The following is a 22,083-nucleotide window of genomic DNA, read 5'->3' as shown; positions in this document are numbered from 1 at the left end:
AATCCACTATAAACATTAGATTACGGCCAAAGTGGAGCGCCTGATGACTTCAGCTGATAAGGTTTTCAAGGAGATGGAGACGGACAGCAGGACGCTGCAGAGACAAAAGGAGGAGGGCGACAGCGTCCTCGAGAGGACAAAGTGTCAATTACACTCATTTCGACAGCATGGTTAAACCTGCAGCCCACCAGCCAATCATATATCAGCTTCACACAGACGATACATTTCTTCTTCTCGGCAAAATTGTGTGACTTGTGCAAGGTTGTGACCTTATTTCCTCCAGATTTATAAGCACGTTAATAAGAAGCATGTGTGAGGTGTGATTCATCTGGCTCATGAGCAGACAGAGGGAAGCCTGCTGAGGTAATCTCCAGCAGCAGGCTATCCTCGCACTGAGTCATGCAAACATCTGCAGTTTCACAGATGTGAGGTCAGCTACACACTGAATACATATGATTGATATAATTTTTGTATATAAAATTTCCTGGGTGATACTACAAGCAGGGTATTATGATTCATGTTGAGCCTGTGTTTGTCTTTTGTCTTCACACCAGGGCACAAACTCAAACAAATATGTCTGTGGGCCAACAGAGGTATTTCTATAGTAATAGTACTGTGAGATCATGACATTAGAAAATAAATACATATTTACTTTCCATTTTAAGTAAATGTAAAGTAAAAGTTATGGCATTTCTGTATCTAAGAGGCCACAAATTCCCTATTTAGATTACCCATGTGTTTGTGCTGAGGAGATATAACGATGTAAACATTGTACCGGTCATAAAAATATAGTTAAGACCTGGATATCAAATATGTGTCCCCGGCTGCAGCTGTATAAAGATGCATCCTCTGATGAAACATTAACATAACTCAGACAGATCCGCTAACATTATGCAGCAGCAACCTCATTACGAGAGGAGTGGGAGTTTAATGGGCTCATTGATAAATGATCAGCTAAATGTTCCCAGGGGAACATAACTATTGACTTTGCTGTCATGTTGATACTTAAAGAGAGTTGCAAAGTACAGTTTGAGCCGGTGACATGTACGTAAACGCCTCCTTCACACAGACAAAGAAAAGAACAGCGAAGATGTTTGGACCCTTTGTCTCTTTTAATTGTTTTCCAAGCACACGTTCTTCAAATTAAAAACTTTTTTTCTTCAATATCTTTAAAAAACATGATGTTTTTTTTTGTTTTTAAAACGATAAAAATTCCTTATTGTGATTTTAAACATTTCAAATATTTACAGTGTAACAAAGTTCTGGTGCGAAGTCTTAAAGACGGGTGTTAATGAACTACCTACTGAGACCTACAGTGGCCCGATGACACGTGGTCCGATGGCATCTCTGAGTTTGTCCACATAGAAAAATATGCAGCAGAACGACTTCTGTGCTGTTTGAAATCAGGTCGAACAAATCTATACATTGCATTTGAAAATAAACAATATTCTACTGATTCAGCCTTCAAGTAGGTGGTTATAGAAAACGTTCAGTACTATGGTAGAAAAGTTGACATGGGCATCCTTCGTTTAGAGGTGTGAACTTCTACTCCACAAAGCACAGAAGAAGAAGAAGAGGAGGAGGTGTGGTGCTTTTCCTTGATTCAAGTGTTACAAGAGGTCATTCTGTGGAACCATTTGAACTTCAGTGAAAAAAAGACGTAAATTCATCAGCAACCTTTTTTACATTTTCTACTTTCAAAACATGATAGAGGTCATTTGGAGGTGGTGAAGATAACAAGAAACAGAAGATTTAAACATCGCCTCAAAGCCAGTCAAACGACTGACTGCTGTCCTGTGTTTTTAACGGGAAGAATAAACTGCAGTTGCTTGAGGTGTGTAAAAAGACTCCTATCTGTACCTTTTACATCAGAATTTCTTACAAGAAATAATTCACTTTCAGGCAAATATCAACAACACGACCACACAATTCATCTTGGAGAACATTTTCAACGACGCAACTGTGTTCATTGAGGAGAACTCTAAATGGAAGTTCAGGCAGCAGCATCCGTATATGTTGAATTACAGGGTAAAATTAAAACCGCCATAATGGCAGCCTGGTTGATGTCATGCTCATTCCGTAAGCTCACAGATATAGCTAACTATATATATATATATATATATATATTTTAAATGATAAATGGCAGATATGTCTGTGACATGATAAATAGCTTCCTGGTTGAGAAACATAATACACAGAGAGCTTTGAGCCCTCAAAATAAAAGCTTAGACACTAAATAATGGTGATTTTCCAATGGCAGCATGACTGAAGTGTAAAAAAAAAGATGCATTTTTTTTATCTAAGAAGCAACCCTAAAGCCACAAAGCAGCATTAAAATCGCCCATACGCTCAGGCAGAACATAAACAAAACACTCCAATCTGCAGTCCTGCATGTTTCCAGGATAAATGCAAAAAGGTGGAGATACAAATTCTATAAAGGACGTATAGAAAGAGTCTGAATAGTTTTGGAGGATTTACTGTGTGTTAGGTTTTTTTGCTGCCCAGTCTCTTAAAAACACTGACAGCCCTAACGTCCATCTGGGCACCCACAGACTCTCCTCCCCCGGTGCTGCTGCTGACCTTGGGGCTCGCTATGGTCAGTCTCTCCTGGGCTCTGGGCCTGGTGCTGGTGGTCACCCTGTTGTCCTGTGTGTCAGCAGGCGCGGTTGACACGGCCGTGCTCTGGTGTGTGACAGGGAGCTTGCCCAGTCTCTGAAGCACACTAATCTTGGCAGGGGGAAGGCCATTAGAGGAAGACGAGGAGGTGGAGGAGGAGGAGGGCGTGTCAGAGGGAGGTAGTTTGAATTTGCCTCCCAGGCGTCGCAGGGTGGTTGGTGCTGGTTTTGTGGCTGGCTCTTTCTTCTGGGAGGGAGGCGGTTTCTTGAGGACGCCTGCGTACTGGAGGACGGAGCCTTCTCCGTCACTGTCGTCCTCTTCATCTACGTCCACGTTTCCAGCCAGCCTGTGTTCCTCTTCCACCCCTCTGTCCAGACGACTGAACACACCGGTGGGCTGCAAAACACGAGCATTAGGAGCACAAAACTTATATTTAGGCCGTTATCTAATACAATACAAAGAGATTTCACACATTATAGTGAGAGGTCTCACCTTGTTATTGCTTGTTGTTGTGTCTGCCTTTGATTCAGCCCCAAGTCTTGCAAACACAGAGGTGCGTTTCAAACCTTTTTAAAGAAAGTGAGCCACAGGCAATTAGAAAGTTTGACACAGAAATGATTGAGACAGCTTGACTGATATATTTGGTTTATGTGTTGATAACTCATTAGCGATGGTCAAATAATCAGCGCCAAAAAAAAAAAAGGTCAGTCAAAGATTTTGCAGTCGGGTAAAATCAACATGGTGTGAGACAAAGGAAGAAACAAGGGATTAATTGATGGTGCAGTGGGACGTATTAGTAAAAACAAGGGATTAAATTATGACAGAAATGAATGAAGGTCAAACAGGCTCGGTTTATCAGCCGCAAGTCACCTGATTCAGTTTTAGTAGGAAAGAAGTCCATGAAAGCTTTTAGCACTGATCAGCTGTGGTGAGCAACGGCATTATTTGAGCGACTTGTCAGCGAGGCCACCGGTTCAGGCCTACCTTTCTTAGCCTGTTGGGCCAGGATGCGGCGCGTACGAGGCGTGGTGCCTTTGGGCATGTTGATGATGTACTTGCCTTCCATCTCAGCTGTCACACGTCTGCGCTTCACTGCTGGTAAACCGTTCCCCTCATCAGCTGGTTGACTAACAACTGACAAACAAAGTGGTGGATACGTGAGGATTAGACAGAGGTATTAAAAAAAAAAGAGAGGAAGACAGGGCTCATGGCTCCGGAGGGACAGGAAATATGGGACGGCTGGAGTAAAAGATGATATCTACCTGCTTTGCAACTCTTGTTTGCTTGCATGTTGGACACTGTAACAGACAGGCGGTTGTCAGGTCGGCGGGCTGGAGTGGCCGGCGGGGAGTCATGACTCAAAGCGTTGGCTATCATTCGAGTGGCAGCTGAGGAAATAAAAAAAAAGAGAGAGAAAAGATGGTCTGATTTAGCTCATTTCTTACAGGAACTCTTCATGTTCCCAAGACGAGATCAGAGGACAGCTGGCTTCACAGTTGCCTTCTGCAATGTGTGAGGCGTTTCTAGACATGACAAAATTAAAGCCGTGTGTACAAGGACATGTTGTGAAGGGCCAACAGACTAAGAGATGCAATTTGCTCTGGTGACATTTGATCACACTGATTGACTTTATCTCTTAATGGAAAGAATTATGCCTCATTGTGTCCTATTGTCTGACATAAATAAAGCTAGTAAACATAGTTTTGTGCAGCTTTAGTCCCTTTCAGGTTATCCCTCAAAATAAAAACAGGACAGAAAATCTCTCTCTTACTCCTCCCAGTCAGCTCAACTCTCGTCTTCGCTTAGATTCTGTTTGTTTTCAATAGAAGTGATGACTTCTTCTAATACGCCCCAAGTATTAAAATGGCAAACTAAATTCCTTTAAGATATTGAACAGTAGCTCATACATACTCGTGTTAAAGTGCTGGTTAAAACTAGTGAAAGTTGAGTGTGAGTGTGAACAGTCGAACAAAGCTGTAAATACTTAAGACTGTTATACAATATCCAAGGTGCTTATATACTCTATGCAGTAAGAATGAAAATGGGTGGGCCATTTTGGGGGAAAAATAGGTTTCATAATAAAACTTGATTTGTGTGTTGCAGTTATGTTATTTACATGTGATGGAGCATTTCTGACTATTTTCAAATGGATGCTTAATCTGAGTGGTGGAAGATAAACGGAAATTTGGCATGATTGAGGATGCTGTCAATCTCAAGTAACAAACACATTTATCTATATGCTGACAAGATGTAAGTACAGATGACCCTGGAAACTCCGAGTTTTGTGTGGGTTGTGTGTCAAACATTTATTACATAAGGGTACAGACCAGCCATGTGACAGTAACTTTTCAAGTTTTAACCAGGACCAGGGTGAAGTACTACCAATATGCCTGCCTCTAGCATGCAGGCGACATTATCTGTGACAGCAGTGTGCATGTTGACAGGCAGCTGATGTGCAAACTCTGCATGTACAGCGTTCACTTCTCTATGGTTGACCCTAATGGTTAACTTAAAAATTGTATTTGCAAACACTAGTTTGGCATTGGTAGTTTTTCTCATAAGAATATTGGCAAGAGTGTTTTTATGGGCAGTACCATTTTTCATGGAAATGAGTATTTTTACAATCTGCACATAATGTTCATATACATAGTATACTGTATATACTACTTAATTTCCCTAGGGTGGAATCAGTTAAGTCTTATCTTATCTTATCTTAGTCCTATGACACATATGAAGCGCCATTGATTTAATTACAGCAGGCATAGATTATTATCATACAACTGTTGATTTGTATTGCTTCTTACTGGACCGACACACTGGTCACATGGTTGTCTCATTACAATAAATAAATGTAGAACAATGGGTGAAATCAGCAGAAACAGAGAAGACATACGAAATGAAAGAGACCGCTGATCATTCTGTTGTAAACTTGACGTAGAAAATAAAATACTTACGAGTGTTGGCAGTTCTTCTGAGCTCAGCTTTAACACTGGTCTGTCCTGAGGAGATGGCTTCTGTGGCCATTTTGCACATGTCCTGAAAAGGGGAATACATAATACAGAGGTTATGTAAACCCAGTCTACTGTGATTCACTGACCAGACAGCAGTGACTTTGAAAGACATTCTTTCTCCATGGCTGCATTCACAACAATAGTGGAGACATTCCAGTGGTATTTTGTTTGTAAATGCCTCCACCGATGACATTGAACCATCCTTTTTGAACATTTCATTACTTCAAAACATGACACTCTGATCTCACCTGCCTGTAGACCTGCTTGGCATGTTTAAGAATGGCAATGATGTCACCAATGACTGTAATGCCGAGGTCCATCATGATGTCTTTACTGAGGTCCATCAGCATGTTCTTGTGAATTCTGCAGTGACACGAACAAAATCAGAAAATACTGTATGCAATTCTGTTCCCTTGGAAACAGCAAGTTACATGGACTTACATGGACAGCTGAATTATTCACTGGACACTTTTAATTAGGGATGTGATTCTTCTCATGACAGCTGCCACAATAACCAGATGAATCAAACAGATTTGGATTTTGAATTCATGAAATGTCACATTTTCACATGGTGGTGGATACTGCACTGTATTCCCACCACAAGGGAATCACAATGGAGCTTACTATGAAGCAACCTGAGCTTTTCACATGTAGATCATGATTAGGTTGTTTATCATCACATATTGTGGCTTTATGATTAACTTCTTAAGACTGAAACCAATAAGCTTATGGTGGTGACTCAGACAATGAAAGAGACCCTCATGACTCTGCTCCCAAGCAGGACAATTAACTGTGTTTCAGCCCAGCTATGGTCTGATGTGAGGGTGCAAAGGAAATTAGCATAATATCACCAGAACACAATATGGCTTAAGCGTGCTATACAAAGCCTATGAAAATGGGGCATTACAATACCTGTTGTCCACGAAGGAGACTGCATAAGTCACTGCGAGGCCGGCTGGGATCCCAGCATCCTTAAAAAACTGTATCCACTCTGAGGTGGCTTAAGAAAAAAAAAAAAAGACAATTAGCAATCATACAACGAAAGGCACACTCAACCACTGACTATACCACTGATGTTTACCATTAATTAAATACAAAAGTAGAGTATAGCAGCAGCATGTGAATACTTTATGAACTGGTTAATCTCTCTTTAGATTAATCAATTCATTTCTTAGTGTATACAGTGTCAGAAAAAGTCCATCACAATCCCAAAACCCACAATTACATCCTGTAAGTACTTCTTTAGCCTGACCAACAGCCCAAATCCCCAAAGTATTCGCTTCATAACGAATAATGAAAGGCAGAAGATTTACACATGCAAGAAGATAAAATCAGTGTGCACCGGCCTTTCTGTTTTGCTTGTGACATTGAGTGACAATCAAATGTATCAATAGTCCCAATAAACTGGCCAGTCCAAAGTTAACAAAATACATTTATGTGGTTGAAGATGATTCTCAGCAACACTGTAGTCTACAGTGTAATCTACAGTGGGAAAGAGGCCTGGACAAAACGCCAGTGGGAGACATAAACCTGAGGAGACAGCAGCATGCTGAGGTCTAACACATGCTGACCACGGCCAGCTGGAGGTTATTTATAACACCAATTATGAAACGTCTTGTGGTTGGAGTAACAGATACAGGGTGAAGGGTGCATCACAGCTGCCAGAACAATGGCTCTGTCCAACGTGCAGCGACTGCTACTGATGAATTCACAGCTACACAGCGACGAAACTCACACGGTGGCTAATATCGCACTTGGCACGTTTGCGCCTGACCAAGGCCGGGTCACAAATGATGCCCGAACAATTTCTATCAAAAAAATAAATGACCCATTGTAGCATTATATCGCTAGATTTAAGAAACACTGGCAAACGGCTGCGAAATGTTATTTCAAATCTCACTAAGATTCAGTGCCGGTTAGCTCAAGTTAGCATTAAACGACGACCAGCCATCTTAGCCGATTCAAAGATGAAAACACTGAATAAATCGGTGCACAATTCTCCCTTGTCGTCTGTTCGAATCAATGAAAGTGAAATCCCACATTTACGGGAGCAACTCAAGTACGCTAGCAGAACCGTTTGAATTAGCATTCAACGTTAGCATTGTCTTAGCGGTAGCTACAGCCATGAATTAAGAGGCGGTATCGGCCCTCTGCGACATCCAATAAGAACAAAACCGGTTGTACAAACTCCAGACAGCATTCCGAACAGATTTAGCTGTCATGTCTAATAAACAGTGAAACAACAAAAGATTTTTAATTGTTGCTAACTAGTAACGTTAGCTAGCCTGGCCTTTGTGCTCTCACCTGTTGTCACGGACGCCATGTTTACAACAAATATGTGGTGACGTCAGCTACATCCGGACAGCTCGCGCTGCTGCCGTGACGCTACTTCCTCCCGAGCCCTAAATAGTCGTGTGAAATTAATTTTTATTTATGGACGCTAGAGAGCAACACAGACTGCAAACTCACGCAAAACCTTCGCAGACATTCGAGACCTCTTTTATCATGACGTTTTTCAAGACACGCGTTTTTGAAAGTGTCCTTTGTTTGACTGCATCGTTTAATTGAGCATTTATTCGTTAGCAAATAGTTGCCAAGTTACACATAGGACAGATACAGATTCACATTCATTTGGAGTCATTTTCTGGCCACCTGATGAATGTAAATCCAATATTCACTCTCCTTCCAGCTCTTTTTTTTCTTTTTTTCTGTTTTCTTTTTTTCTTTTTTGTCTCCACCGACCTCTGAGGAAATAGTTTGCTAAATGCTCTACAGTGTCAGCTGGTTGCTAACTTTGCTATTTGTAGCTGGACAGGTAGAGTTCAGTTAAGTAAAAAAACCTGCATGCAGCGGAAAAACGACACTATGGAGGTCTTGTGAATCAAAGAAGTAAAGCGTTGGCTGCATAAGAAAATTAAAATATATTATAAAGCTCTGTAGTGCAAAGAGGAATGATAGAGTCAGCTGGTGATTGGTCAATTTTGAAGTGGGGAGAGGGGTGTAATGCCTACCCTAAAAGTAAAAGCTATAGTAAAACTAATAGAAAGTATTGATATAGCCACTTAAAATACATGCTTTTTCTGTTTAATTTAGTGCCTTACTATACATTTCATATGTAGCATATACATATTTTTTTAAGCCTCGCCAATTAATACATCTGTCTGAGTCTATTGTCAGTTTTGAAAATATTACATCATGTTGTTCCCTGAAATTTGCATAAAAATAAACTCTGCCCACTATTGGTGTGCAGAGCTTTTAAACCAATATAATGTACAATTTTACCCTAAAATAACAACTTCAAAATAATGTTGATGGTACTCTGACTTGTAACAAGGAGAATGGTGACTCTTTAATTCCCAATCTGTGCTTCAAATACGTGTTCTAGTTTAAGTAATAAGTAATGATATTATAACAAATGCACTTGTACAGTTGTCCATATTTACATTGGTGGTGTAGAAGTGAATTGCAATTTGAAAATGCGGGGGCGCCAAATTGCAAAAAATACCAATGCTTGCATAATGTTGCTTTAATACTGAATAAAGCTTTTGTCTTACACTCTGGAGAGCTGAGATCGACATTTTCACTTCATGTCTTCTGACATTTTATAACTGTAAGGATAATCAAGAAAAAAAATCCACAGATTCAATTATAATGAAAATAATCATTAGTTGCAGTCCTGAGAAATATACATACAAAAACATGCTAACCTGCAGTCTCAGCTCAAGTAACAAAGATGGTGACTGACCTTTTAAAAGAAAATACATTGCAAAAAAACATGCCTCGGTCAAAGAGCACACTGAAGCTCAAGCATTTAAAAGGGAGAGACATGTACCTTATAATATGTTGTTTATTTATGTAGTTTCTTCACAAATTGGAAATCAATGGCATTTGGTCAAACCACCGTTAAAGGAGACAGCTCACCCAGCTTTTGCAGTCTAGAAATCATCATGTAAACGTTTAAAGGGTAACAAAAAGGACCAGAAGCTGAAATGTGGAGACAAGTCAGAGACAGGGACTGCAAAAGCGGCAAATTTAACATACACTTTGGTCCTGTTGATGAGTAAAAGCAAATGGAAATGAAGTTATAAAAATAAGCAAACAGTAAGCTAATGTATAGTGAAATGCAGAAAACGAGTAAGTTATGCTAAATTATATGCACTGAAAAAATTTGATATCAAACTGACAATTTGATATCAGAGCACCTTCATGAGCAAGTTATGCAATCATCCATGTGTCCTAAGTGATATCTCACGTTTAGGTCTGACAATGTCACATCTAGAACAAAGTTTCTTTGGGCCTTTCACAGCTGTAACCTCAACAGTATCAGAACAAACTGTATATCCTCTGTTTCCAAATGTGACACATTGCAACTTTTGCTACTAGAAAAAGAAAAACAGAGTAAATTGTCACAAAAATTGCTGAAACATTCATGAAAATAAATTTGAAAAGAAGCATTGGTTTTTGAAGTGCAGGAAACTCCAATAAATGAAAAAGAGCTAATTTTGAGTCATGTTGTAACACAATTTTTCATGATGATTGTCTCAAAATTAAATGTTACAATAAGTGTTAAGGATAACTTTTAATATTGTAACAAAAATGGATAATTAAAGCAATACATCATCACACTTGACATATAGTAGCAGTCAGTTAAAGAACTGTGTGAAATACTACATTATGTTCAACCAAGAGGATAATAAGTATTGCATTTCATACCAGGGAAAATGTGAAATCAGAACGTATGTGGGACTTGTGGAAAAATAGAAATACATAGCAACATTCACCTCATCATAGAAAAATAGGAAAGCTCTTGGTCAGTTAACGCCAGCGTAGCCATTGTACAGTACAGGTGGGTGCAGGCAGTTTCTCTGTCTTATAGCTAAATATCATGCCTTTTCCTTCTATGTCACCATTTCCAATTCATTAGTAACCCATTTGTGATTGTAACCTTACAGAAACAAGTATTTAAAACGAATTAAGAGAATTTCTGTAAAATCCAAGGCAAAGAAATTAGACGAGGGAATGAGCCTAATATGTTGTGTGGTGATCAGGGGGCCCAAGTGTAGAGTGCAGGTAAAGTACAAGGACCCTCTGAGATCTGTTTATCACACTTAAAGATATAGCAGACAGTTGGCATTAAATCATGATGTAATCGTAGAGTGATTACTGGGCTCTCAGAGCTTCAGCTGCTGGGAATTCACTGTGCTATTGGCTTCCATTCTCAATAAAACATCCCGATGAGACAAGGAGTGCGTTCATTTGTCTGGAACCTCAAACTTCCACCATACAATGTGAAACGGTCTCGTCATTAAAGTATACCATAAGTAGCACCACAAAAACCTATGTACATGAGAACTATTGAATATGTTTTTATGCTTATTCTCACACCAGAACATATTCTCATCACATTTGCATTTGGAGAGAAATCAAAAGGCGTCTCCAACATCTGTACAAACACAGTCCTTATTCAACATTGAAAAAAATGAGGTCTGCCCATTCTCTGACCACCCAGAGCCACATTTGAACAAAAATGTATGTCATTAATTGTTTTGAACAAACATGTTTATTTATTGAAAATAAAGCTTCTTATCCAGCAAATACAATCACAAGAGAGATTTTTAGGTCGATTAGACAACATTTTTGCTTGAGTACAAGAATGGATAAACTTTGACTTGATGACATTCATATCAAAGCGAAAACTGCGGTTACCCTTCAAACACACATTTCAGTTAGGAAATAACAATGTTATTGAGTGATATGTTTATACTGGACAGAAATGCATTACTGCATGTGAAATACTTTGTCCTTAAATGAAACAGTTTAGTCATTTTGTTATAATCCGAACACTTTTAATATGTGTATTGACATTCAATCACGTTTTTTTTTTTTCCTCATTTTGCATCTGTTAAGGATCGAGTGGCATTAAGGTGTCAGTAGCATTGGGACAGACCTCACAGAGAAAAACAAACAAAAACAAAGGCATTACCACAACCTTCTAACATCATAATTATAAACATACATTTAATGTAACTTGGATAGTGCTTTATATTGTTTATAAAACATAAATACACATTGATAGAGGCAGTGACATCGTGCTTCATGTTTAGGGACAGGGCAGTTCTTTCAATTTATTATAGTTTTTTTGTTCCTTTAGAAAAATATTCATTTTAAAACTAAACCTCAGTAACATTTTATCTTGTTCTTCATTGACAAAAATATCCCATTTAGATCTGTAGACATTCATACTTTACAATCATGGTACATACACTTATATATACATGTTACCTGTATATATGTATATGCATATAGACTTATAATTAGGCTTTTTTTTCGTAGTGCACAACATGCCTCCAAAGTTGCCAAATGAAAATACAATAAAATTATGAAACAATCGTTACGATGCAATAATAATAGTAACAGTTATAAGGAAATCTCCAGATTAAAAAAACAAAACAGAATAACAAAAAAGAAATGGCAACAGTACAAATGAAAGCAGAGGTCAATGCAAAACAATCAAACACGTAAACAAACAGACATTAAAATATATAACAATTCTCACTCAAACACACAAGAAAAACAAATTGTACAAATTCACAGGCAAAGAAAGGACGCTCACTCCACAACATCAGCCCACATGTTCTCCCCTTTTGTTTCCAGGCCTTGCTTTGTGCTCACTCGCCACATCAACCTCAATAAAGAAAGAAATAAACGGGCCAGGTGCCTCAGAGTGGACGCACTCACAATAAACGCACCCCCGCCTCGTCTCTGCTGAGAGAACAGGGGAGGTACAGAGACCACTGAGCCCAATGTTTAGAGGTTGTCTGAATCACTACAAAAAACGTCTCTTCCTCTAAATAAAGGCATTGGTTCACATCTGATTGATTCTGAGCAAAACACTGAGCTGGTGCGCTGCAACAAAACGTCTGTATCTTCAGTTCAGAGACTTCAAAGCGATGGTTTGAATATGCGCATGTAGGCCCAGGGTGATGAGGCTCTGTGGTATGGAGGTGGTTTTACTGAGGTCACCCTTCCACACAGTTGGCGAGAGCAGGATTCTTTTCTTTCTTTCTCTCTTTTTTTTTTTTTTTTTTTGCTTTGTTTTTAACATTTAGCTCTTTCTTTGTTTGCGACATTTGGTTGCAAAAATCGATGGCCAGGATGGAAGTCATCCTCTTTATCCATCATCTCTCCATTTGAGTCTGTCCAGCTGGGTTGCGCTTCCTTTCTCCCTTTCTACTAGACCTCTCCATCCTCTCTTTTAACCATCCTGACAACACAAGATGTGTCTAATCATTGTGTGAACATTGAAAAATGGCTCAGCAGAAGACAGTGGCATCCGTCTTGCATGTTGCGTTCATCAATTATGCATCTATGTGCGTGTGTGAAAGTATTTAGCTGCTGTTCACTGTAAAGATCCGCTTTGAGCAATGTGCTTCAAGAAAAAGCTTCTTCTGTATGGGGGAGGGGGGGAGGGGGGGGGTTGCGTCCATGTCCTTCTATGAGAGGGTGCAAAAGGGCGTGTTAGTTGGGCCGTCATTCACTCAAGGTCCCAAGGGCTGGAAGGGGTCTTCGGGCTCTCGGGGGTCGAAGACTTCAGAGAGAGAGGGAGAAACACAGAGACAGAAGAGGAGAAACAGAGATGGGCAGAGATGGGTCGCATGGCAGGTAGGCAGACGGCAGAAGACTTTTTTTTTTATAAACGATAGAAGAAAGCACAAGATTTAGTGGAGGCTGTGATACTCAGATCCCCAACTTGCCAAGTCCAAGCAGCAAATGAAGAAGCACAGGGAAGTCGAGCAGATGAAGGGTTAGAGGTGAGCGAGAAATCAGCTGTCTGTCTCCCACAAGAAAAGACCCTGAACAAAGCGTCCTTCGTCCCTACTTCAGATCTGCACAAATACATTCAGCAAGAGGAGGAAGGGAGAAAAGGATGGAAAAGGATGAGAGCAAGAGCACTGGAAAAGGGGCGACCGACAGAGGGAACAAGTTGGGGGCACTGGTGCTCGTTGGAGTGTAAAGTGAACTTGTGGTGCCTCGCTCAATGCACTGTACATGTTGAAGATTGAGACTACTCTTTGTGAATTCTGTTCATTCAGAGCACTTCAGATTGGCAACTTGGACTTGATTTTGTGACTTTTTATTCACTTATGGTGTCCAGTTGCAGGTATTCCGATGATACAAAACAAGAAAAGATTTACTGTTTAAGCTCAACGTTAAGGTTAGATCTAATACAATGTGCAACTATTTGTATGGCTCTTAATTGGGATGCATTTCGGAATGTGTAAACTTTAAGCCAATCAGGAACAAATGATTGGTTGTTTTTTTTTTTTTTTTCCAAACTCTGAGACTGATAGGTACTGTGCATGTGCTTGCCTCAGCCTCTACTTCCAGCGAGCATGTGTGTTTGTGTTGGTATGTGTGCGCGTGTGTCTGTCGGTCAGTCAGAGTGCCAGCAGCGAAGGCGAGTTCAGGGAATCAGATGACTGCTCGCTACTGCTGTTCCGCTGGTTGGCACTGACCCCGCAGGCTCCCTCTGGGTAGGTGAACACAAATGAAGATGTGTATGAGGTGTTGTAGCTGCCAATGGCCGCATCGTCATGGTTACCACCACCACCACCACCGTCGCTGGCCATAAGGCATGGCCCGCCTGGTGTTGGCTCACTTGAGCCATAGAAAGAACTAGAAAACTCTACCTCCTGCATTATCCCTGGCTGAGGCTGCTGCTGGACTTGCTGCTGCTGAACCGGCGGCTGGGACTGTGTGGAGGATGGATGGGCTGTGTAGGCAGGAGGCAGATAGAAAGAGTCCTCCTTCACAGCCAAGCCCACAATGGAGACAGGAGGTTGTAAGCTCTGGGGAGGGAGCTGGGGCTGGACTGGAGGGAGCTGCGCTGAGCTCTGCTGAGGTTGCTCCTGGTAGGGGATCTTACAGTTCGGTTGGTGGGCCACCAGGACAAACTCCAGGCGCTCCTTTTCCTTCTGCAGCTCAGAGATCTCAGCTTCCAGCTCTGCCTTCTCCTCCTCCAGTATGTCCGTCTCCTGTGGGCAGGTACAGAGAATGAGAGACACAGGGACATTTGGACAGGGGAACAAGACAAAGGTGGGTGAAATGGGTTGAGGAGGGAAGAAGATGTGCAACAGAAAGCGAGAGTCTTAGCTACATCAAACCTCTGCTTCAGTGTTTGTGGAGGTGGATGTATGATGGATAAGCAGAACTACTTCCTCACCTGCAGTTGGATATGTAAGGTGGCTTATATAAGAGCCCATTAATTAGTCTGTCTTGAGGACTATAATTGTCTTCACCACAGCTACAGCAACACTCCATTACCATAACCCTGTCTCTTGTAGGCTACACATTTATTAGCACGCTCCACAATGCTATGGGAGGTAACGTTAAATATGTAATTATGATCATTATTCATTTTGGCTACTATAACAAGGCCAAGCTCACCGACTGGAGTCTGTCTGTGAGTTCTCGTCTGCGGTTCCTGCATTTGGCGGCAGCCAGCTTGTTTCTCTCTCGCCGAACACGCCTCTTCTCCTCTTCCTCAGGTGTTAGCTACAACGAAGAGAAAAAAAATAAACTGATTAGGATAAAAGTTTTATGTTTATTCTTGAAAATGTAGTAATATGTTCAAGCTGCAGTGGCGGGAACAGGGTGACCACAATAACTATCACTGACTTTAGAGCCATTTTTGGCTTTTGTTAAACATTTTCTTTACACTCTGGTGGTATCTTACATCTGGTCTGTGCCCTCCTCCCACACAGCCATCTAAAATGACCTGCACTGCTACAACATTTCCCTGTTTAGTAAGTTTGTGTAAATGAGAAGGTGCTACAACAAACATGGAGGTGCTCCTTTTTGTTGATTACCCATGCCCCTGAATGTGTTTGTGCACATCACTGCATAGCAGCACAGTATAAAGTAGTTGGATCTGCTTCTTTTGGTGCCCATGTAAACGATATACCTTCACTGCAAATGTAACATGCGAGAGTCAACAAACAAACCATTCAAGCACACACACTTACTAACACACCAACATCTCCATCTTCACTCACAGACTCTTCTCTTGTACGGCGGCTACGAGTTCTGGACTGTCGGATGGGGCCCGGTGCTGGGCCTGGAGTGTCTGAACTTGGAGGGGTAAATCCAGACCCCGAAGAATAACTGGGGCCTGGCATGTCATATGGGTCAACCAGTGACACTGGCTGGGTCATGGTTGTGGTGCCAGTGGACCCACTCTGTCCAGAGGCCTGGGAAGAGATGAGGGTTGGCTGTACCATCCACTGCAGGTCCTGACTGGTGGTGATAGCGGTGACGGTTGGCACGAATGAACCTGGCATCTCCCCTCCGGCACTGGCCCCTGGCCCACTGTCCACAATGCTCAAACCAGCTCCCGCTGACACACACTCCTGAGCAGAAGACATAAACAAGTAGAGTCTTACACACCATGTAAAGCCACAGTAGATCAGTAAACACATTTAGACAGAGGCAATACAGGCAGCAACAGGTCTGGAGCAACATGTTTGTCACATTCAAAAAGATTAACTCCAGAAGATTAAACTTTACCTCTGCAACCAAGAGCTGCCACCAAGGATCCATTTTTACAAATGGCCTGTACTGATATTCTAATTAATTCTAAACAAGATCATGTTTTAAATTGTAAAAAAAACCAAAACAAAACACTTCAAATAGATACATGGCATGACATACATTTGAGGTATAGAAATTGCATTTTAACTTAATGTAAGTAAGATATAGCTTAAGTCAAGTCAATATATAAGTTTGAAATACACATATAATGCGCAAATCTGTCGCTTGTCTGTTTTGTTTTATTTTTGACCCGAGAAGGACCGTATCGACTGCCATTAATATTCATATAAAGTGTGTTAAGACATTGGGACATTCGGCTGTGACAGCGGCCGCCTCGACCAATCGTTTCTCTCAGAGAGCGTCTCCCCCCTCCTTCTTCCTCCTCCCCCGTCACACCCCCGGTGTTCCCCTTGGCAACGCGACGTAGCACTCCAAAATAGACCAAGCATTTACGTCACGGCGAGGCCTGTGAGAGGAGAGCGGAGCGCGTGGAAGGAGAGGAGCGGGCAGCGGGGCGGGGCTGCGGCGCTTACGTAGGACAGTTCCAGAACTCTGTCATCCGTTCTGCGGCGTGCTGTAAACTGAGCACGTTGTCAAAGCGTTAGGGCCGCTACCGGGGCCGCCACGAGCAACAGATAGAGGTAAATCTGTGTTGTGTTATTGATATACTTAGCGACAGTATTTATATCTAAGTGCAGGAACGCAGTAGCACAAAGTAAAAGGCTTTCTACCTGCTCCCAGTGCGAATCATCATCACTAGCCTCCGATAAAAATAAAAAATAAGTGCCGTTAAAAGTCTATAAGAGTCTGAGGTATATATATTGTAAACTGTATAGATAACAGCTTCAGCGTTTCCTTACATATGCTATATTTTCTATAAAACTACTTTATTGCAGGAAGGATTAGGCTACGTGCTAACTAATTGGGTATCCTGATATAATAGCACATTTTAGGCTATGCTGTTTTTTCTATTGTTTTGACCTGACCTACATGTCATATACAAAACACTCATGTGATGCTAAAGTACCACATACAAAACGTTTAGTTTTAGACTGTACCATATGGGAAATATGTCATGACAGCCTATGAAATTGAATCTGAAAAACAAACCAATACGTCTCTATGATGCTGTCTACAAAGCATACATTGTAAATTTAACAAAGCATGCAGGGTTTATTTATCTGGAGGCATGTTAGCAAAAGCACATGACCTATTTAGCCTAGAAACCCACAAACAGTAAAGTATGCACACGTCCATCTGTGCACGTACGACCATGAGTCAGACTTGTTGCATTTATGAATGAATATACACACGCACGAACACACACACACACACACACACACACACACAGAGACAGCCTTGTAAATTTGCTGATAAATGAGATGTCATAAGGCGGAGTGGGCTTGGATTCAATCGGCTACATGCGTTATCTTTCCTCAATAGTCTCTAACTTACCTGCGGAGCACTGGTGGTCGGCGGGCTCCCGAAGGAGTCCACGGAGGAAAGGTACTGGGACTCTATGGATGGAGACGAGCTTCCACGGGATCCGTTGTCTGGGTCGCCCGGGAACCCTTGGTACATTTCCCCGGAGGGACCGAGAGAGAACGCGACACCTGCAGTTACCGGAGAGCGCGCGATGTCACCTGCAGCGACAGGGCAGCGGGGCGCACGACAGTATTACTTAAGAACAGGTAGACTGCTGTCAGGGTGAGAATGACAGATGTTATAGGCAATGTGCAGTTCACCAAACCCATCTAATGACTTTGATAATGGTATTTAAAGAGCCATATTCCGATAAAAGTCGGACAATGCCACCACCAGCCACGCTACACACTTTTCTCTGCTTTAATTGATTCATCACTGAACAGAACAAGCCCAGCAGAGTGTTTTACGCAAAACCACACGTCGAGATATTTTGCGAAAGCGATACCAACAGCAAAAGATGTCTTAAACGATCTCATATTAAGCAGACTGACAAGCAGCGCTGGACAGCTGTGCCTGACCGGCTCTAAAACGGCGAATTTTTGAAGCAAGCATTGACACTTATCATGCTGATGAGATCAATATGACTTACAGATGCTGATCTTTTTGTAATTCCCCGGTGAGATGCTCTTGGTTTCTTTCCAAAAAAGTTGCATGAAGAAGCTTAATCCAGTTCCCCGCGTTTAGGGAGGAAAGTGTCCCAATTCAGTGCGTTAAGAAGTCCTGTCGTGTAGTTTTAAATCCTCGGAGCGCTATCCTTTATCCGTTGACAAATATGCGATTATAGATCCATAAAGTCCGTTCACGGTACGCCGGAGGACATCAGCTTGTATTACGGTGCACAGTAGCAGATCTTGTCTTATGAATGAATCCATCCTCGACGGTTACAACCAAGGCATTTCTAGCGTCTAAGTCCCGCCTCGGAGTTCCGCTGACGTACATGCCCATATTTGTGCTTGTTGTGTTTGGTATCCTTGGTGACGTTGAGGGAATCCCTCTCCCACCGAAATGGACCAAGCTCACCTCACCGACGGATAATAATAGATTTTTTTTTATATACTATCACAGGCACGAGATATTTCTCACCGTCTGACAATTTCTGAGAGGAAATTTTAAGAAACTTTGGTGATAAACATGGAAAGTATCTATTTAGGACTATCCGCGTCTATCGAGATTGGAACATTTATGGCTCATGGCTACGTCAAGAGAACACATTGTGATAGAGCTATTCCTATAATGTCTGCGATATGTGAGGAGTGCTCTGGGGTTCATTGACTTGAAATCAATGGCACGTACTATGGACTTCAACATAAGTTATTATAGGTTTGATAAACAAAAGACATGGTGTTCTATAGCCACTCTAGCTGTCCTGGATATCTGGATATGTAAAGTTTGAGTCTGACCTAAAAAACATCAGAGGATATACAATGGCACACTTATGCAACATCCAGAGATCTATGTCACTCCGGGACGGAATCCCGGCAGGCATGCTGAAGGGGAAATCCTGCTGTAAAGTTTCTCAGGACACGCCCAAGGGAGTCCTCTGAGCTTGAGAGCTTAACCTTTAATGGGAGGAAAGACTCCTTTTCATTTGTGTCTGAACACTCCCTAAACCTGAAGCCAGGCACGATGCCAGTTGCGGATTTACTGCAGGTTGAGAAATACCCTCAAACTGAATACAGTACATCCCGACTGCACCCAGTCCTTCAGGTAGATTAACATATTTGTGGACTTTAGTGTGGGCAGGACTGTTACGGATCACGCAAAGCAGAAACCCGATGATAAATAAATAAAGCAAAACAAAGTAAAAAAACAAAAGTACACACCATAAATTGGTAAACAGCAGTGTAATTCTGTCATGGACAGTGGGCAGCAGTGACGGAAATCGGCGCCTGTCATTGCAAACATCACCCGGCCGAGCAGACAGTGATTCATTTTGTAGCCTACAGGAGGACACCAGTGGGAATGTGGCAGGTGGGAGGCTGGCTTTTGTTCGGAGGGAGGGGGGACGTTGATCCACGGGCTAAATTTCGGGAAGACCTGGTGGCATATTATGAATGAAAATCTCAAATACAAGGCCTACGTTTTTCGGTTGTGATGTCAAACAATGCCACGGGGCGGGCGTGCTGCTGTGTAAGGGCCAATGTGTGGAAAGGCGTGAGCAAATAAAAAAAAAAAAAAAAAGGAGAGGAGTTGGGGATAACAAGTTATTAGTCAGCGCTAACAACAAACGTCAGAGACGAGGATCCGCGGAAGACGTTGTGTCCCATCCGAGCTGCCGTTACCGGCGCTGTGCTGCTGAGCCGGGATGACTAACTCTGTCGATGTCAGCTCATGATGGGGAATTATTGAGGTGAATGGCTGATAACGCAGGCGAACAGCCCACATTCACGGGGAAATAAGCGATAATAGCAGAGCAGGACGGGATGAGTATCAGAAAACACGAGGATGACGATGTCAGATGCTGCTGTTTCAGATGTGTGTGCTGACATACACACACATGCCTCACGGTGACAACATTTGAGTCCCTTCGCAACACTATTCAAATGCCACAATCAGTGTAACCGTATAAAAAGCGATAGTTAAGCTAAAACAAGCGGCCGGGAGGCGCCATGTGCGATCCACGGGTCTGCTGCATGTGTGTAGCGTTCTGTCGCCATGGATACGCCGTAGCCTCTGACGCAAGGACGTATAAATTTGTTCTTTTTGTTATGCCGCCTAGCAACCAGTTTCCGTGGTAACCGGCTCTGAGTGACAGACAGCAGCACACAATATGGCTTCCGGATTCTTCGTGTGCAGGGAGCAGCAACAAATCTTCGCATACTACGGCGGCCATTGTTGTTCTAGCACAGTTTTAACAGCCAGCCGCGGCCGTTTTTCGCGTTGCAGCGTCAGCAGCGACAGAGGAAGTGAAGCTGACGCTGTCGGTGTTTTTCCAAGCGCGTTTGTCGCGTGCCCTAGGCGCAGCTCGCGACATGCAAAGACGTGCACGATGAGCGACGCACAACACACGTTTGTGCATCTTGTTATTAATCTTTGTAGTGTAAATGTGTTGGTAACCAGCGGACCACAAGATAAACTGACTTCTTTGTTTTCAGGCAATTTTCAGGTGAATGCAGTAAAGTGATTCAACGTCAGACAACACATGTAAATGAACCCTCTGATGGTCAAGTGGCTGCAGCCGCTCTTAGTTTGTGAAGAGGACAGACAATCATGATCTCTTAGTACATTAATCCCGCTTTCTCAGCCACCATCTGATACATGGACTTGAATTCAATTCATTAAATTGACTTTATTTTATACGGACAATCCACTCACCATCAACACTGCTTTCAGGAAGTCAGCACTATGTGAAGTGAACCAAAAGCAGTCAATGAAACAATGACACTTTCAGTTTATATTTGAGAACTTGTACTTCAGTTTTCAGAGAGTTGAAGTGTCTGAACAGGCTATCTATATCTACTGTACTAGTGTTGGCTGCCTCATTTACAGTGAGGAGTAATAATGGAGTTTAACTGAGACTGCAGTCCTCTGTCTCGGTCTTGTTCCTTGAGAGTTTGTTTGTTTACAGCTTGTGGTGGTCTAGACTCCAGCCCAGGCAGGTGAAAAAATAGCTGCAGTGCCGTCTGATGCCCCTGATGTGCTTTGTTTTGCTTGCCCCTGTCTCTTAGCGTATTTTCGGGAAGCCTCAGACTTGTGCTGTGCTCATGGGGCCAGCCCCTGTTTCCTTTTGGAAGGCGGGCCATGTTTGCCTGATCTTCCTGCCCAAAATATTTGTTACCAGGCAACGGCGAGGCCTGTCCCACTTCAGAGTGGTGTTGTTTACACCCCTTCTGGCTCCACGTCCCAACAACATTACATAACTCTGGCAGGCTTTCCCCATCTCACTGAGAGAAATATGATCGGTCTTTTCTCTGCAGCCAACCAAAATGTCTCATACCCTCATACCGCAGCTTCTCTCTCAGCCACTCAACGATTTCCTTCAGCCTTTGTCTGCTGTATTCACTGAGAGCTGTGCATATTCATCGAGCCATTCAATGCAACAAAATTGAAACAGAGGCCATGATTGTTGATGAAAAAGCTATGTGGACTTAATTTTCAGCTCAGCCTTTGGCTAAAAATCCCTGAAGCTTATTATTACATGATCTGTCAGGTGCTGGGGTTCACTTCTTCCCCTGTAACCGTTTAATAACACATCTATTCTGGTCTAAATCCAATAATTCTCTCTTGGCAAAGTCCAAGGCCTTCCTGCACGCCTATGTAAACACGGCTTGTGTGTACTGTATTAACTGAAATACTTGAGTTGAAATTAAAGGAGTGGAGCTCTGCATTCATTAATATTTCAGTGCAGATTGAAGCATAAACTTTTGAACTTGGGACACCC

At 42.1% G+C, this 22,083-nt stretch overlaps 2 protein-coding genes across 5 annotated transcripts; both read right to left on the bottom strand.

Moving 5' to 3' along the window:
- Window positions 1–1,095: 1,095 nt before the first annotated feature.
- Window positions 1,096–7,990, bottom strand: c7h19orf47 (chromosome 7 C19orf47 homolog). 2 transcript variants are annotated; one of them, XM_076734216.1, is made up of 8 exons: window positions 7,932–7,990; window positions 6,540–6,627; window positions 5,876–5,990; window positions 5,571–5,652; window positions 3,879–4,004; window positions 3,601–3,750; window positions 3,109–3,182; window positions 1,096–3,012 (listed from the first exon to the last, which is right to left on the bottom strand). In XM_076734216.1, exons 1-8 carry the CDS (start codon window positions 7,948–7,950, stop codon window positions 2,485–2,487), a joined length of 1,182 nt encoding a protein of 393 aa, XP_076590331.1. In that variant the 5' UTR covers window positions 7,951–7,990; the 3' UTR covers window positions 1,096–2,484. The 2 variants fall into 2 exon arrangements, with proteins under 2 accessions (XP_076590331.1, XP_076590333.1); XM_076734218.1 differs by having other exon boundaries at window positions 3,676–3,750; window positions 7,932–7,982.
- Window positions 7,991–9,456: 1,466 nt separating this feature from the next.
- On the bottom strand, window positions 9,457–18,576 carry fosb (FBJ murine osteosarcoma viral oncogene homolog B). 3 transcript variants are annotated; one of them, XM_076736081.1, is made up of 6 exons: window positions 18,292–18,534; window positions 17,673–17,860; window positions 15,653–16,036; window positions 15,075–15,182; window positions 14,318–14,662; window positions 9,457–14,157 (listed from the first exon to the last, which is right to left on the bottom strand). In XM_076736081.1, the coding sequence occupies exons 1-6, from the start codon at window positions 18,353–18,355 to the stop codon at window positions 14,092–14,094; spliced, it is 1,155 nt and encodes a 384-aa protein (XP_076592196.1). In that variant the 5' UTR covers window positions 18,356–18,534; the 3' UTR covers window positions 9,457–14,091. The 3 variants fall into 3 exon arrangements, with proteins under 3 accessions (XP_076592196.1, XP_076592195.1, XP_076592194.1); XM_076736080.1 differs by having other exon boundaries at window positions 9,457–14,662; window positions 15,683–16,036; window positions 18,292–18,576; XM_076736079.1 differs by having other exon boundaries at window positions 9,457–14,662; window positions 18,292–18,566.
- Between the last annotated feature and the right edge of the window lie 3,507 nt (window positions 18,577–22,083).

The sequence above is a fragment of the Chaetodon auriga genome, chromosome 7 (assembly GCF_051107435.1).
Source record: "Chaetodon auriga isolate fChaAug3 chromosome 7, fChaAug3.hap1, whole genome shotgun sequence".
Classification (NCBI taxonomy): domain Eukaryota; kingdom Metazoa; phylum Chordata; class Actinopteri; order Chaetodontiformes; family Chaetodontidae; genus Chaetodon; species Chaetodon auriga.
This window is presented reverse-complemented; position numbering and strand designations above follow the sequence as displayed.